General features: G+C 41.5%; 3 protein-coding genes across 5 annotated transcripts in view; 1 reads left to right on the top strand and 2 right to left on the bottom strand.

The window, feature by feature from the left end:
* Nucleotides 1-857: 857 nt before the first annotated feature.
* On the bottom strand, nucleotides 858-5,953 carry LOC114443008 (uncharacterized). The gene is made up of 6 exons (XM_028416912.1): nucleotides 5,950-5,953; nucleotides 5,623-5,814; nucleotides 4,655-5,077; nucleotides 3,484-4,149; nucleotides 3,305-3,360; nucleotides 858-970 (listed from the first exon to the last, which is right to left on the bottom strand). The coding sequence occupies exons 1-4, from the start codon at nucleotides 5,951-5,953 to the stop codon at nucleotides 3,581-3,583; spliced, it is 1,188 nt and encodes a 395-aa protein (XP_028272713.1). The 3' UTR covers nucleotides 858-970; nucleotides 3,305-3,360; nucleotides 3,484-3,580.
* Nucleotides 5,954-6,611: 658 nt separating this feature from the next.
* LOC114442266 (uncharacterized) lies at nucleotides 6,612-9,496 on the bottom strand. The gene is made up of 2 exons (XM_028415662.1): nucleotides 9,427-9,496; nucleotides 6,612-7,183 (listed from the first exon to the last, which is right to left on the bottom strand). Exons 1-2 carry the CDS (start codon nucleotides 9,494-9,496, stop codon nucleotides 6,615-6,617), a joined length of 639 nt encoding a protein of 212 aa, XP_028271463.1. The 3' UTR covers nucleotides 6,612-6,614.
* Nucleotides 9,497-10,414: 918 nt separating this feature from the next.
* The window catches only part of pigg (phosphatidylinositol glycan anchor biosynthesis class G (EMM blood group)), a 52,571-nt gene continuing 48,498 nt past the window's right edge, over nucleotides 10,415-14,487 (top strand). For all 3 annotated transcript variants that reach the window (XM_028415660.1, XM_028415659.1, XM_028415661.1), the window contains exons 1-2: nucleotides 10,415-10,826; nucleotides 10,923-11,128. In XM_028415660.1, coding sequence (XP_028271461.1) covers nucleotides 10,673-10,826; nucleotides 10,923-11,128 — 360 coding nt within the window. In that variant the 5' untranslated portion in view covers nucleotides 10,415-10,672. The remainder of the gene's footprint in view (nucleotides 10,827-10,922; nucleotides 11,129-14,487) is intronic.

The raw sequence follows: 14,487 nt of genomic DNA, 5'->3' as shown, positions 1-14,487 counted from the left end.
ATTAAAAATAAAAGAAATTACGTTTTTTAAATATGTAACAAAAAAATAAATAAAGTACATTCATTTAAAAAAAATTAAAAATAAATGGTGGTCTGGTGGTCTCTTTTTCTTACCTTCCTTTGTCTTCTTTTCTATGTAGGTCACTGGTTCTTCACTCTGTGTCTCTTTCCTATTAATAAAGTATGAAAACATAAAATATATGCAGTTAATACATTTGCTGGAATTATGTGAACTAAACAATAACAAATATGACAATGATTCTTTTTTGTAAGTATACTAATACCATCAGTACCTTTCTGACTCTCTGTCTTCTCTCCATTTAGTTAAAAAAGCAGAAGAACAAATAACAGTAATAACAACGTAAAAATAAAACAGCGTGTGTGTGTGTGTGTGTGTGTGTGTCACACTCTGATACACTTAGGCGGTGGACGAGGGCTGCTGGTCTTCCTCTTGGTGCCGTGTGGGACTTTGAACCGGCAGAGGACCGACATCAGTACACAGCCATGTATATTGTAGTCTGTCACCCTCCACCGGTTCTCCAGCATGGTGTCGTCGCTGAGAAAAACGGGGGAGATGACTCTGACCACAGTGCGTCCATCCAGATCCATTGTGCGGACAGAGTTTCTGCGGTCGGCCCTCAGAACTTCCAGATTAGCCTTGTCAGGGAGAACTGGAGTCAGAATAGGTCTGACAGCAGTTCTTGCAGGAGGCACCATTGTGGCCGCTGGTCTCTCAGAGAGCAAAGAAGAAGGGGCGTTCTCATTCTGCTCTGCTGAGGGAAGGGAGCCCAGCGACCGTGAGGTGACAACTCCCTGACCAGCAATGACCGGGAAGCTGCTGCTGCCTGTCACATAGTTGTGGTACAGGCTGAGGATAGTTGTAGTCATGGACTGGATGTCTGCACTGCTCAGACGTCGATTCCTCAGGTTAGTAAGGAACATCTCATACCTCGATTTCCTCAGCAGGGAACCTACAAAGAAAAAAAAAACAAAAAACAAAAGCCACTTTAGTTATGATACACGACAAAAAAAATGATGACAAGTCCTGTTTACAGCTTCTGATCCAGTCCAGCTTTAGTTTGTTATTCAGTATTCTGTACATAAACTACATATTCTGCTCTTACATCTGAAAGTGATTGATCACTGATCATTGTTATTGAATATTTTGAGCATTTAAAGTGACTGGAATGATTTGCAGTGTTTAAAATGCTATGAATGTATAATAAAGTCCTGCTCTGAGCTGGGTTTGCAGAGTTCAGTGATGGTTATGTGTGAATGTTTGACTGATTGAACACTGGCCATGATGTCAGCAGTAAGTTGATCAACTAAATCAGTCAATATGGTTACATTCATACATTATACATTTACATACAGTTACATTTCAGTATTTACCATTTTTAAACTGCTTGTTAAATTGCCTTCAGCTAATCCTCTGTGTGTAAACTCCACACAATACAACATGCATCGGGAAGAAGTCTGACTTACTGCCGGCAATGCGAACCAAACTCCTGCTCCGGTCATACAGGGACCTGACAGCCCTTAGCAGAGGGCCTCGGACGCCATACTCCCAGAGCACCTCCCACAAAATGCCTTGAGGGACACGGTCGAAAGCCTTCTCCAAATCCACAAAACAAATGTGGACCGGTTGGGCGAACTCCCATGAACCTTCCAGCACCCTGCGGAGGGTGTAAAGCTGGTCCAGAATTGCGCAGCCAGGACGAAAACCCCATTGCTCCTCCTGAATTCGAGGATCAACTATAGGCCAAATTCTCCTCTCCAGTACCCTGGCATAGACTTTCCCAGGGAGGCTGAGGAGTGTGATCCCCCTGTAGTTGGAGCACACCCTCCGGTCCCCCTTTTTGAAAAGAGGGACTACCACCCCGATCTGCCAGTCCAGTGGCACTGTCCCTGATTGCCACGCGACATTGCAGAGGCGTGTCAGCCAAGACAGCACCGCAACATCCAGAGACTTAAGGTACCCAGGGCGACTCAACTCCACCCCCGGTGCCTTGCCGCTGGGGAGTTTTTCAACTACCTCAGCAACTTCAGCCCGGGTGATACATGAGTCTCCTGGAGGTGGGAGTTGAAGATCTCTCTGGCAGAGGGTTCAGCTAAACGCACAATACTTTTGGGCCTGCCGGGTCTGTCCAGCCTCTTCCCCTGCCAACGGATCAAACTCACCACCAGATGGTGATTAATTGACAGCTCAGCTCCTCTCTTCACCTGAGTGTCCAAAACACACGGCCAGAGATCAGATGACATGATTACAAAATCGATCATTGGCCTAAGGTGTCCTGGTGCCAAGTGCACCAATGGACAACATTGTGCTCAAACATGGTGTTCCTTATGGACAGATTGTGACCAGCACAGAAGTCCAATAACAAAACACCACTCGGGTTCAGATCAGGGAGGCCATTTCTCCCAATCACGCCTCTCCAGGTGTTACTGTCATTGCCCATGTGGGCATTGAAGTCTCCCAGCAAGATGACAGAGTCCCCAGTCGGGGCGCCATCCAGCACCCCTACCAGAGACTGTAAGAAGGTCTGGTACTCTGCATTGCTGTTCGGTCCATAGGCCAAAACCACAGTGAGAGACCTCTCCCCGACCTGAAGGCGCAAGGAGGCGACCCTCTCACATACTGGGGAAAACTCCAACACATGGCAGCTAAGCTGTGGGGCTATAAGCAAGCCCACACCAGCCCGCCGGTGGGTGACGTCACGCTCCTTGATTGACTACTCTTCATAAGGGGTTTTTGGACCGCTCTTGGTCTGACCCATCACCTAGGGTCTGTTTGCCTTGGGAGACCCTGCTGGGGGCATTAAGCCCCCGACAACATAGCTCCTAGGATCATCTGGGCACTCAAACCCCTCCACCACGATAAGGTGGCGGTCCTTGGAGGGGAAAAATAAATTACATTTTTAAAATTAAAAATAAAAGAAATGTAATATTTACAATTAAAAATAAAAGAAATTACATTGTTTCAAATTAAAAATAAAAGAAAGTAAATTTTTTTTAAATTAAAAATAAAAAATTACATTTTTAAAATTAAAAATAAAAAATTACATTTTTAAAATTAAAAATAAAAGAAATGTAATTTTTACAATTAAAAATAAAAGAAATTACATTGTTTCAAATTAAAAATAAAAGAAAGTAATTTTTTTTTAAATTAAAAATAAAAAAATACATTTTTAAAATTAAAAATAAAATAAATTACGTTTTTTAAATATGTAATAAAAAAATAAATAAAGTACATTCATTTAAAAAAATTAAAAATAAATGGTGGTCTGGTGGTCTCTTTTTCTTACCTTCCTTTGTCTTCTTTTCTATGTAGGTCACTGGTTCTTCACTCTGTGTCTCTTTCCTATTAATAAAGTATGAAAACATAAAATATATGCAGTTAATACATTTGCTGGAATTATGTGAACTAAACAATAACAAATATGACAATGATTCTTTTTTGTAAGTATACTAATACCATCAGTACCTTTCTGACTCTCTGTCTTCTCTCCATTTAGTTAAAAAAGCAGAAGAACAAATAACAGTAATAACAACGTAAAAATAAAACAGCGTGTGTGTGTGTGTCACACTCTGATACACTTAGGCGGTGGACGAGGGCTACTGGTCTTCCTCTTGGTGCCGTGTGGGACTTTGAACCGGCAGAGGACCGACATCAGTACACAGCCATGTATATTGTAGTCTGTCACCCTCCACCGGTTCTCCAGCATGGTGTCGTCGCTGAGAAAAATGGGGGAGATGACTCTGACCACAGTGCGTCCATCCAGATCCATTGTGCGGACAGAGTTTCTGCGGTCGGCCCTCAGAACTTCCAGATTAGCCTTGTCAGGGAGAACTGGAGTCAGAATAGGTCTGACAGCAGTTCTTGCAGGAGGCACCATTGTGGCCGCTGGTCTCTCAGAGAGCAAAGAAGAAGGGGCGTTCTCATTCTGCTCTGCTGAGGGAAGGGAGCCCAGCGACCGTGAGGTGACAACTCCCTGACCAGCAATGACCGGGAAGCTGCTGCTGCCTGTCACATAGTTGTGGTACAGGCTGGGGATAGTTGTAGTCATGGACTGGATGTCTGCACTGCTCAGACGTCGATTCCTCAGGTTAGTAAGGAACATCTCATACCTCGATTTCCTCAGCAGGGAACCTACAAAGAAAAAAAAAACAAAAGACACTTTAGTTATGATACACGACAAAAAAAAGATGACAAGTCCTGTTTACAGCTTCTGATCCAGTCCAGCTTTAGTTTGTTATTCAGTATTCTGTACATAAACTACATATTCTGCTCTTACATCTGAAAGTGATTGATCACTGATCATTGTTATTGAATATTTTGAGCATTTAAAGTGACTGGAATGATTTGCAGTGTTTAAAATGCTATGAATGTATAATAAAGTCCTGCTCTGAGCTGGGTTTGCAGAGTTCAGTGATGGTTATGTGTGAATGTTTGACTGATTGAACACTGGCCATGATGTCAGCAGTAAGTTGATCAACTAAATCAGTCAATATGGTTACATTCATACATTATACATTTACATACAGTTACATTTCAGTATTTACCTTTTTAAACTGCTTGTTAAATTGCCTTCAGCTAATCCTCTGTGTGTAAACTCCACACAATACAACATGCATCGGGAAGAAGTCTGACTTACTGCCGGCAATGCGAACCAAACTCCTGCTCCGGTCATACAGGGACCTGACAGCCCTTAGCAGAGGGCCTCGGACGCCATACTCCCAGAGCACCTCCCACAAAATGCCTTGAGGGACACGGTCGAAAGCCTTCTCCAAATCCACAAACCAAATGTGGACCGGTTGGGCGAACTCCCATGAACCTTCCAGCACCCTGCGGAGGGTGTAAAGCTGGTCCAGAATTGCGCAGCCAGGACGAAAACCCCATTGCTCCTCCTGAATTCGAGGATCAACTATAGGCCAAATTCTCCTCTCCAGTACCCTGGCATAGACTTTCCCAGGGAGGCTGAGGAGTGTGATCCCCCTGTAGTTGGAGCACACCCTTCGGTCCCCCTTTTTGAAAAGAGGGACTACCACCCCGATCTGCCAGTCCAGTGGCACTGTCCCTGATTGCCACGCGACATTGCAGAGGCGTGTCAGCCAAGACAGCACCGCAACATCCAGAGACTTAAGGTACCCAGGGCGAATCAAATCCACCCCCGGTGCCTTGCCGCTGGGGAGTTTTTCAACTACCTCAGCAACTTCAGCCCGGGTGATAAATGAGTCTCCTGGAGGTGGGAGTTGAAGATCTCTCTGGCAGAGGGTTCAGCTAAACGCACAATACTTTTGGGCCTGCCGGGTCTGTCCAGCCTCTTCCCCTGCCAACGGATCAAACTCACCACCAGATGGTGATTAATTGACAGCTCAGCTCCTCTCTTCACCTGAGTGTCCAAAACACACGGCCAGAGATCAGATGACATGATTACAAAATCGATCATTGACCTCCGGCCTAAGGTGTCCTGGTGCCAAGTGCACCAATGGACAACATTGTGCTCAAACATGGTGTTCCTTATGGACAGATTGTGACCAGCACAGAAGTCCAATAACAAAACACCACTCGGGTTCAGATCAGGGAGGCCATTTCTCCCAATCACGCCTCTCCAGGTGTTACTGTCATTGCCCATGTGGGCATTGAAGTCTCCCAGCAAGATGACAGAGTCCCCAGTCGGTGCACCATCCAGCACCCCTCCCAGAGACTGTAAGAAGGTCTGGTACTCTGCATTGCTGTTCGGTCCATAGGCCAAAACCACAGTGAGAGACCTCTCCCCGACCTGAAGGCGCAAGGAGGCAACCCTCTCACATACTGGGGAAAACTCCAACACATGGCAGCTAAGCTGTGGGGCTATAAGCAAGCCCACACCAGCCCGCCGGTGGGTGACGTCACGCTCCTTGATTGACTACTCTTCATAAGGGGTTTTTGGACCGCTCTTGGTCTGACCCATCACCTAGGGTCTGTTTGCCTTGGGAGACCCTGCTGGGGGCATTAAGCCCCCGACAACATAGCTCCTAGGATCATCTGGGCACTCAAACCCCTCCACCACGATAAGGTGGCGGTCCTTGGAGGGGAAAAATAAATTACATTTTTAAAATTAAAAATAAAAGAAATGTAATTTTTACAATTAAAAATAAAAGAAATTACATTGTTTCAAATTAAAAATAAAAGAAAGTAAATTTTTTTTAAATTAAAAATAAAAAATTACATTTTTAAAATTAAAAATAAAAGAAATTACGTTTTTTAAATATGTAATAAAAAATAAATAAAGTACATTCATTTAAAAAAAATTAAAAATAAATGGTGGTCTGGTGGTCTCTTTTTCTTACCTTCCTTTGTCTTCTTTTCTATGTAGGTCACTGGTTCTTCACTCTGTGTCTCTTTCCTATTAATAAAGTGTATGAAAACATAAAATATATGCAGTTAATACATTTGCTGGAATTATGTGAACTAAACAATAACAAATATGACAATGATTCTTTTTTGTAAGTATACTAATACCATCAGTACCTTTCTGACTCTCTGTCTTCTCTCCATTTAGTTAAAAAAGCAGAAGAACAAATAACAGTAATAACAATGTAAAAATAAAACAGCGTGTGTGTGTGTGTGTGTCACACTCTGATACACTTAGGCGGTGGACGAGGGCTGCTGGTCTTCCTCTTGGTGCCGTGTGGGACTTTGAACCGGCAGAGGACCGACATCAGTACACAGCCATGTATATTGTAGTCTGTCACCCTCCACCGGTTCTCCAGCATGGTGTCGTCGCTGAGAAAAACGGGGGAGATGACTCTGACCACAGTGCGTCCATCCAGATCCATTGTGCAGACAGAGTTTCTGCGGTCGGCCCTCAGAACTTCCAGATTAGCCTTGTCAGGGAGAACTGGAGTCAGAATAGGTCTGACAGCAGTTCTTGCAGGAGGCACCATTGTGGCCGCTGGTCTCTCAGAGAGCAAAGAAGAAGGGGCGTTCTCATTCTGCTCTGCTGAGGGAAGGGAGCCCAGCGACCGTGAGGTGACAACTCCCTGACCAGCAATGACCGGGAAGCTGCTGCTGCCTGTCACATAGTTGTGGTACAGGCTGGGGATAGTTGTAGTCATGGACTGGATGTCTGCACTGCTCAGACGTCGATTCCTCAGGTTAGTAAGGAACATCTCATACCTCGATTTCCTCAGCAGGGAACCTACAAAGAAAAAAAAAACAAAAAACAAAAGACACTTTAGTTATGATACACGACAAAAAAAATGATGACAAGTCCTGTTTACAGCTTCTGATCCAGTCCAGCTTTAGTTTGTTATTCAGTATTCTGTACATAAACTACATATTCTGCTCTTACATCTGAAAGTGATTGATCACTGATCATTGTTATTGAATATTTTGAGCATTTAAAGTGACTGGAATGATTTGCAGTGTTTAAAATGCTATGAATGTATAATAAAGTCCTGCTCTGAGCTGGGTTTGCAGAGTTCAGTGATGGTTATGTGTGAATGTTTGACTGATTGAACACTGGCCATGATGTCAGCAGTAAGTTGATCAACTAAATCAGTCAATATGGTTACATTCATACATTATACATTTACATACAGTTGCATTTCAGTATTTACCATTTTTAAACTGCTTGTTAAATTGCCTTCAGCTAATCCTCTGTGTGTAAACTCCACACAATACATCTGCATTATATGATGAACATTATATAATCCCCCTATATTATTTTAATATTGTTCAGGTCTCTGTGTGAGGCTCTGTGTGTCAAAGTTATAGATGCTGTCTAGCTGTTACTCTGAGGACATGAAAACACTAGTAAAGATTAATATTTAGGGCCCGAGCACCGAATGGTGCAAGAGCCCTATTGAAACCCTTAGGATTATTACGCGTAGCCTCTCTGGCCAGTTTGACACAGGATTATGAAAATTGGCACACATATGTATCACCTCAAGACGCACAAAAAAGTCTCTTGGACCCCCCCTCCAAACCCAACAGGAAGTCCGCCATTTGAAAGTTTGTGGCCATTTTTGGCGATGTGTGACCCTGCTGCAAAACTTTTCACACCTCGCATACTTCATCGGATTGAGCTGAAAGTCACTGTGTCCACTCAGGACACCATAGGGAATAGACGCATTCCAAAACTCTTACAAAAGTCTGACGGTGTGGCCGGGGCGTGGCCTCAAAGTTTGACCATTTCAGAGGAAACAGGAAGTCGCTATAACTTATTCGTTTTCTGTCCGATCTGTACCAAATGTCACATGTATGATCAGAGTCTGACCCTAAACACATCTATACAACAATATTGAGGATTTGATAGAGCGCCACCTACTGGCTACACAAAATGTTGTGTTTTCATAGGTTTTTCTGCATGCCCCTGTGGCCTGTTTTGGGGAGGCTCATGAAAATTGGCACACATGTGTATCACCCCATGACGCACAAAAAAGTCTCTTGGACCCCCCCTCCAAACCCAACAGGAAGTCCGCCATTTTGACTTTTGTGGCCATTTTTTGCCTATTTGTGACCCTGCTTCAACACTTTTCATGCCTCACATACTTCATGCAATTGAGCTGAAATTCACTGTGTCCACTCAGGACACCATAGGGAATAGACGCATTCCAAAACTCTTTCAAAAGTATTACTGTGTGGCAGGGGAGTGGCCTCAAAGTTGACCATTCGCCATTACAAAGGAACTCGCTGTGTTTTATGCAGTACCACCCATATACTTTATGCAATGTGGACAAAATCTTACAGTACTGCTATGGACCCGAGTCTGAACAGATATATATGCTAATAGGATGATACGGTCATAGCGCCACCTACTGCTAACAGGAAAGATTGGTTGTAAACATGTGTTTGTTGTACATCTCTGCAAATGAGAGGAGAGGACAGCATAGCACAGGAGAGTATGGGAGACGAGAGCATAGGAGAGAAGACTGCGATAGCCCCGCGGATCGCAAGGTGCGCGAGGGCCCGCAATGCTGCTTGCAGCTTTAATTATAATTTATCATTTTCCCCCTCTAATCCAGCACAAACATCAAAAACATGTAATCGAAGCTTCTATGTTAAAACCAGGTTAATTACAGCGAGTCTCCATGCAGACCGGCAGAGACCTGAACTTTAGCATTTTTCAAAACAAATACAGCCTGGTCGCCATCTTGGTCCATTAATGTCAATGATAACTCCTTGAACTTTTACACCTTCTAAAATAACCAGATAGCCAGATAAGTATAGCCTAGAACTAGGTGGATATTCACATTTTCCCCTATGAAAACAACATACCATCTTGTTTTTCAAATAGCACATAAATATTATTACATTTTCCACCTGAGATGTTCACGTTCATTAAACCATTATCTATAAACATTTAAAAGCTGAATTTTAGCTTAAAAGTTTTGCTTTTGGCCTCAGAAATATATATAATTTATAATCTGTCTGTTTTACCATAGCGGGCGTCCACACCGGTGATCATAAACGTGGGAAGGAGCTTCTCGCAGCGAATAGGGGCGGCCATGGCCCTCACTGTAGAAGATGATGAGTCCAAAATGTCCAAACTGCAGCTCAGGATTCGGGATACTCTCTGTTTGTCTCGCTATTTGTAAGCACTCGCTCCGGACTTTGGCAATAGATCTGCTTCAGTCAATAGCTCGGGTGCAAAGAAAGTTCAAAGAGAAAAGCGTCATCATAGGCACCATCACCATGGTGACGCATTTTAAAGTGCTTGTTGATTTGTAATATGTATAGCATTGCGTAAATAAAGTATAATTAATCTAAAGAAATGTAAATTATTTAAAGTTTACATTATTTTAATTGTCATTGAATTTTTAATCATTAAAAGATGAACAGCAACAAAAAAAAAATACGCACTGATCTTCCTGATGTTTGTGTTGACAAAACTAACCCAAAGAAATGAATGGATACGTTGCCATGTACGTAGCTCTATCTGATCGTGTCATAAAAGAAATGCGTGGCTGTGTTATTCTCAAGTGTCTCATTAAAGGGGGGAACTTATTTATCAAGTTTTCCAGCAGATGGCAGCAGAAAGCAACTCGTTTTTATCGCCAGACACTTTGTAATAAGGCTTAATATTTTCCCAGCAGCTTTTTTTTCTTGCTAATTTTGAAGTGTCGCCATTTCACATTTCACATTCAAATTATTTCATAAATAATATCCCCAAAAATTATTTTTGTGTTTTTGTGTTCATTAGTATCATCAGTATATTTTTTTATACATTTGTTCAACTCTAATAAAAAATAAACATGAGTGAGATCATATATTTGTTGTGAATCGTGACAATATATGATTGTTTCTGAGTATTTACGTGTTTATATACATTTACGTAGTATGTCCTTGCATGTATTTGCATTGTTTTGAAAAAAAGGCGTCTGTACCTTGTTTGGCTCTACCTTCGATCCGTAGTTTCACGCTCCTGAATGCGGAAGATGCTACGAATGACCACAGAGCTAACTGGAATTAGTGTTTTTATTTTGAATTTCGGTCTCTAATATTTATCATATATTCAATACTGAGAGACGTGGCTTTATAGAATGCAGTTTGACAGTGCCTGCAATTGAAACGGGATGTAATGGATGTCTTTTACTCTGTACAAAAACTGTACGAAACGTTATGTTAGCTAGCAAGTTATGTTGCTAGCTTAAGTTCTTTCTTAAAGTGTCCTTCGTCTAGCAAAATGAAAATACGGTCGTCTGTTTTTGCTTCATTTATTTTGATATTTGAAGTGATTGGCATTGCCCTCTTCCTCCGGGGATTCTTTCCTGTACCTGTCAGGTCTTCTCTCTCATCCAAGAACAAGCTGTCAGATCTGCCAGCCGAGCCGCTGACAGGTGAGTTTTTAGCATCATGTGGCTCCAAGACTCATCTCTGGCTGCACTGTTGACTTAAATCTGTTAAAAATAATAAAGTATTTTCTGGCATTACAGGGAGATCTCCTAATTCATCACGTCTCCCTCAGCCCTTATTTAAAAGGGTGGTTATTATGTTAGTGGATGCCATGCGAGAGGACTTTGTGTTTGGACCCAATGGTCGCATGTATATGCCCTACACCAGACATGTGGTGGAAAGAGGCTCATCGCAAAGTTTTGTGGCCAAAGCTCGACCTCCTACCGTCACAATGCCTAGGATCAAGGTAAGATGTCAGGTTTGAATCGGAGCTCATCCATCAGGTCTGTTCAGCGTGTGTCATCCTTCACTTGAAAGTGTCTTGTCATGGCAGGTTGTGGAAGAGAATGAAAACATGTGGTGTTAAAATCCATGTTAACAATAGTTAACCATTTGTCCAGCTCACATATACAATGTCTTAATCTTCCTTTTTTAACTTTAATGTAATGGTAAAAACATTAAAAAACTGGCCTAAAACAGGCCATTTATATTGGGTTATTCTTTAACTGATTAAATCTAATCTAGATTAATTCTAATGTAGATTTAATGTAGCCCTACACTCAACACTTTGTTGGAACGTTGAAGTGTGTCTGCTGTTTAACTGCAGAGTATTTTGCATGCATTTCTTTCAGTCAGTGCAGTCTAGATTGCATTGGCATCAGCTGCAATATTTCAGTGATATTGGCTATAGAGATTTCTGCCTTCTCAAGTATAATGGAAAAATAAATGGAACAGAAAAAAATACCAATTGCTCTTTCCCATAAATGGAGAAGAGGCTAAAATATCTACAGCCATAATCACATAAAATTTTTCTGACACAATAAAAAAAACGTAAAAGAGTAAACATTTGAATGTGAATGAAACTTTTCCTATAAATTTATGGCAGTGCACAGCTATCGTCTGTAAATTTGAGCATTTTCATTGAAGAATGTTATGTGTTCATTTTGAATCGGCAAATGTGTCAGAAGGCCAAACTTGTATTTAACTTACAATCTTTTCTTCGAGTCTACCCTCAAAAGTGCTCAGAATAAGCATGTAAAATCGAAATGTCAGAAACATTTTTAAACTGTCGCTAATTTTTCAGGCCGTAACTGAAAATAGGATTATAAGACAGTATTTGGAAGGTGTGAAAAGATGGTGTGTTGTCACATTTGGATGATGTGTCATGCTGATGAGGGTATTTTGGGAGCAGAGCCAACACGGGATTACAGTCATATCATGTGCACCTCGCATGACAGCTGGTTGTGCTGCAACACACATAGATGGTGGGCAGACTGGGAAAGAGTCAGCATGTTGTTGTCAGTGGTGTGTGAGATATTTTGCAAAGGGAATGATTTCCCAGGAAAAAGAGCCACTCAGTCTTGTGGGTGCTGGGCAGTGCTGACACAGGGAGTGTCAAAGTAGAGTTGTCAGGTGAAGCACAATATTCCCCATTGTGGGACAAATAAAGGTTTTCTTAATCTTAATCCTAATCAGCCTGAGTGTCAGAGGCCACAGTAAGAGCCAATATTTATGTTCCAGTGATGGTGGAAAGAGCAGGGTGTGTGCTGACAGTGTCAGGCTGTTATAAAGAGAGAATAAGACCGGAGAACCATGTGGCTGCAGATGCACAGCATGGACAGAATCCATTCAGTGATGGCTTGATAAATGTGATCAGACTACCTGTCTGAATGAAACTGCAGACTCGGCATTCCTTGGGTTAGTGAGGGTGGCAAAAAACATGTTGGTTGGGTGTTAAAACACTGATGAGTGGTGAAGCTGAATGAATCAGCCTGGAACATCTGTCTAATACCCTCTCTGATCCAATAGTGTGTGGGACGCTGCTTACAGATATTTTTTTATGTTCAGTTAATATGTTGTTTTATTAAAAGTTATATTCAGTTAAAATCTAATGTAAATATATACTTAGTCATTAGGAACCTTATTTTTCTTATGATTATATCTGAAAGGTTTCGACCATTTCACTGTTTTCTTTATAAAATGTCTAAAAAAACATGTAAAAAAAAATAGACCACTGCTTATATATGTTCATCATCATTTTATTTCTCAGTCAAATAAAAAAGAAGCAGGAAGAAAGCTTATTACAGAGTAACACTCTAACAAAACCTTAATTTACACATCCACAGCAAAATGTAACAAGCTTCAATTTATGTTTTAATGTTTAATTGACAGTTTCTTCAGAAATAACTTGAGGTGTGGGAATGTCAATTCAAATTGATTAATTTCCTTTTGATCATCTTTAGCTTCTTTAGATCAAGTTTAGCTTCTGTTGTAAAATATTTTGAGGTTGTACATTTCCAGTTTAAATGGTGTTACTGTGCTGTACATCACTATGAATCTGCCAAATTAAAATAATGTTAACTGTTGTCAGAGATGTCAAAGTGAACTTGTTCAAATTCAGCAGAAACAAGTTAATAAACACGATCTCAGACAGATTTCAGTGTCTTGTCATAGCGGAGTGTCCGCTGGTTGTCATGTAATGGAGCATGTCATTGATGATGTGGGGGAGGGGTGGTGATAAACGGCTAAGCATGATTGAGGTGGACTTGTGGGGAGACAGATGTTTCTGCATAATCCAGGGGTTTAAAAAAAAGATGCTGTGATGATGGCGTCAAGACAGCTTAGAAAAAAAAGTGTGAAACTTTTTGTTGATTGGCAGAGAGAGAGAGGAAGAAGGAGGTGGAGGTTGGGGGAAATAAAATAGAGAGATAAAAATGAGAAATCTCTAATTACAGTCCAGCAAAAAAAGGCTTGTTAGACACTTCTTCGGGTGCTTGGTTGTTATCATAGATTCATGGAACTACAATAGTATTAATGGCCTAATGGGGCAAAAATTCAATTTTGATCTAAGTTTGAAACTCATTTTAGATGAGATGGCCTTTAAAAAACAAATTTAAACCATTGCCCTGTTGTTGCTTAGTCATCCACCAGTAGGGGGCATTACAGACTAAGTGCCTTTTACTGACCACTATCACTGCATTGCACCCAATTAACTGGTATGACACAGCCAACTAACCTAAATCATAATCTCTTAGTGGCAGAGCCAATAATTTGCACACCTCCGTTTCCATGTAGAAACATACTTTGGCCAAGTTGGAATTTGGACACTATTAGTTTTTAGTTTCTAGTTTCCTTAATATTTATTATTTTTATTTTGCTCCAGCAGCAAACTATTATTATACAGGAAACACTGCGCTGGCGTCTTCCCACCAAACTGAATGATCCCAAATGTAACTGGTTAGTTTAACTATGACAGGAAGTGTAAAGAATTTTGCTTTCCTGCCCTGTGTTCATGTGTGGCTATTGGATGCACTCGCGCTCTCTGTCTGGCACAGCGGTCAGTGGACGTTAGTGAGGTTCACTATTTGGACAATAAATTCCGTTACACATACCAGGAGCATCAGTGCACTGTGGGTGTTTGAAAGGCTGGGATCTGCCTGGGTAGAATGAACATCACAGTGCCTAATGGTTCGACTGTATTCCCTCTGTGGGCATTGTCTGGTGATAAGACTGAGTACATGATATATTTTCAAGTTAATGGGAGAAAGTCTTCCTTTCAGGACTCAGGGCAGAAACTACAGAAAAGAAACTGAAAAATCTTTTGCC

The sequence above is a fragment of the Parambassis ranga genome, chromosome 10 (assembly GCF_900634625.1).
Source record: "Parambassis ranga chromosome 10, fParRan2.1, whole genome shotgun sequence".
Taxonomy (NCBI): Eukaryota; Metazoa; Chordata; class Actinopteri; family Ambassidae; genus Parambassis; species Parambassis ranga.
Note: the sequence above shows the minus strand (reverse complement) of the source record. Positions and strands in the feature narration are given on the sequence as shown.

Bases quoted from the DNA above. Each gene is read 5' to 3' on its own strand.
- LOC114443008 (XM_028416912.1), bottom strand. The intron at 5,078-5,622 runs GTAACACCTGGA...CGTGGCAATCAG, and splicing joins TGCCCACATGGGCAATGACA to GGACAGTGCCACTGGACTGG. The intron at 4,150-4,654 runs GTAAGTCAGACT...TTTTCTTTGTAG, and splicing joins TTTGGTTCGCATTGCCGGCA to GTTCCCTGCTGAGGAAATCG.
- LOC114442266 (XM_028415662.1), bottom strand. From the start codon at position 9,496: ATGGCCGCCCCTATTCGCTGCGAGAAGCTCCTTCCCACGTTTATGATC. The intron at 7,184-9,426 runs GTAAAACAGACA...TTTTCTTTGTAG, and splicing joins CGGTGTGGACGCCCGCTATG to GTTCCCTGCTGAGGAAATCG.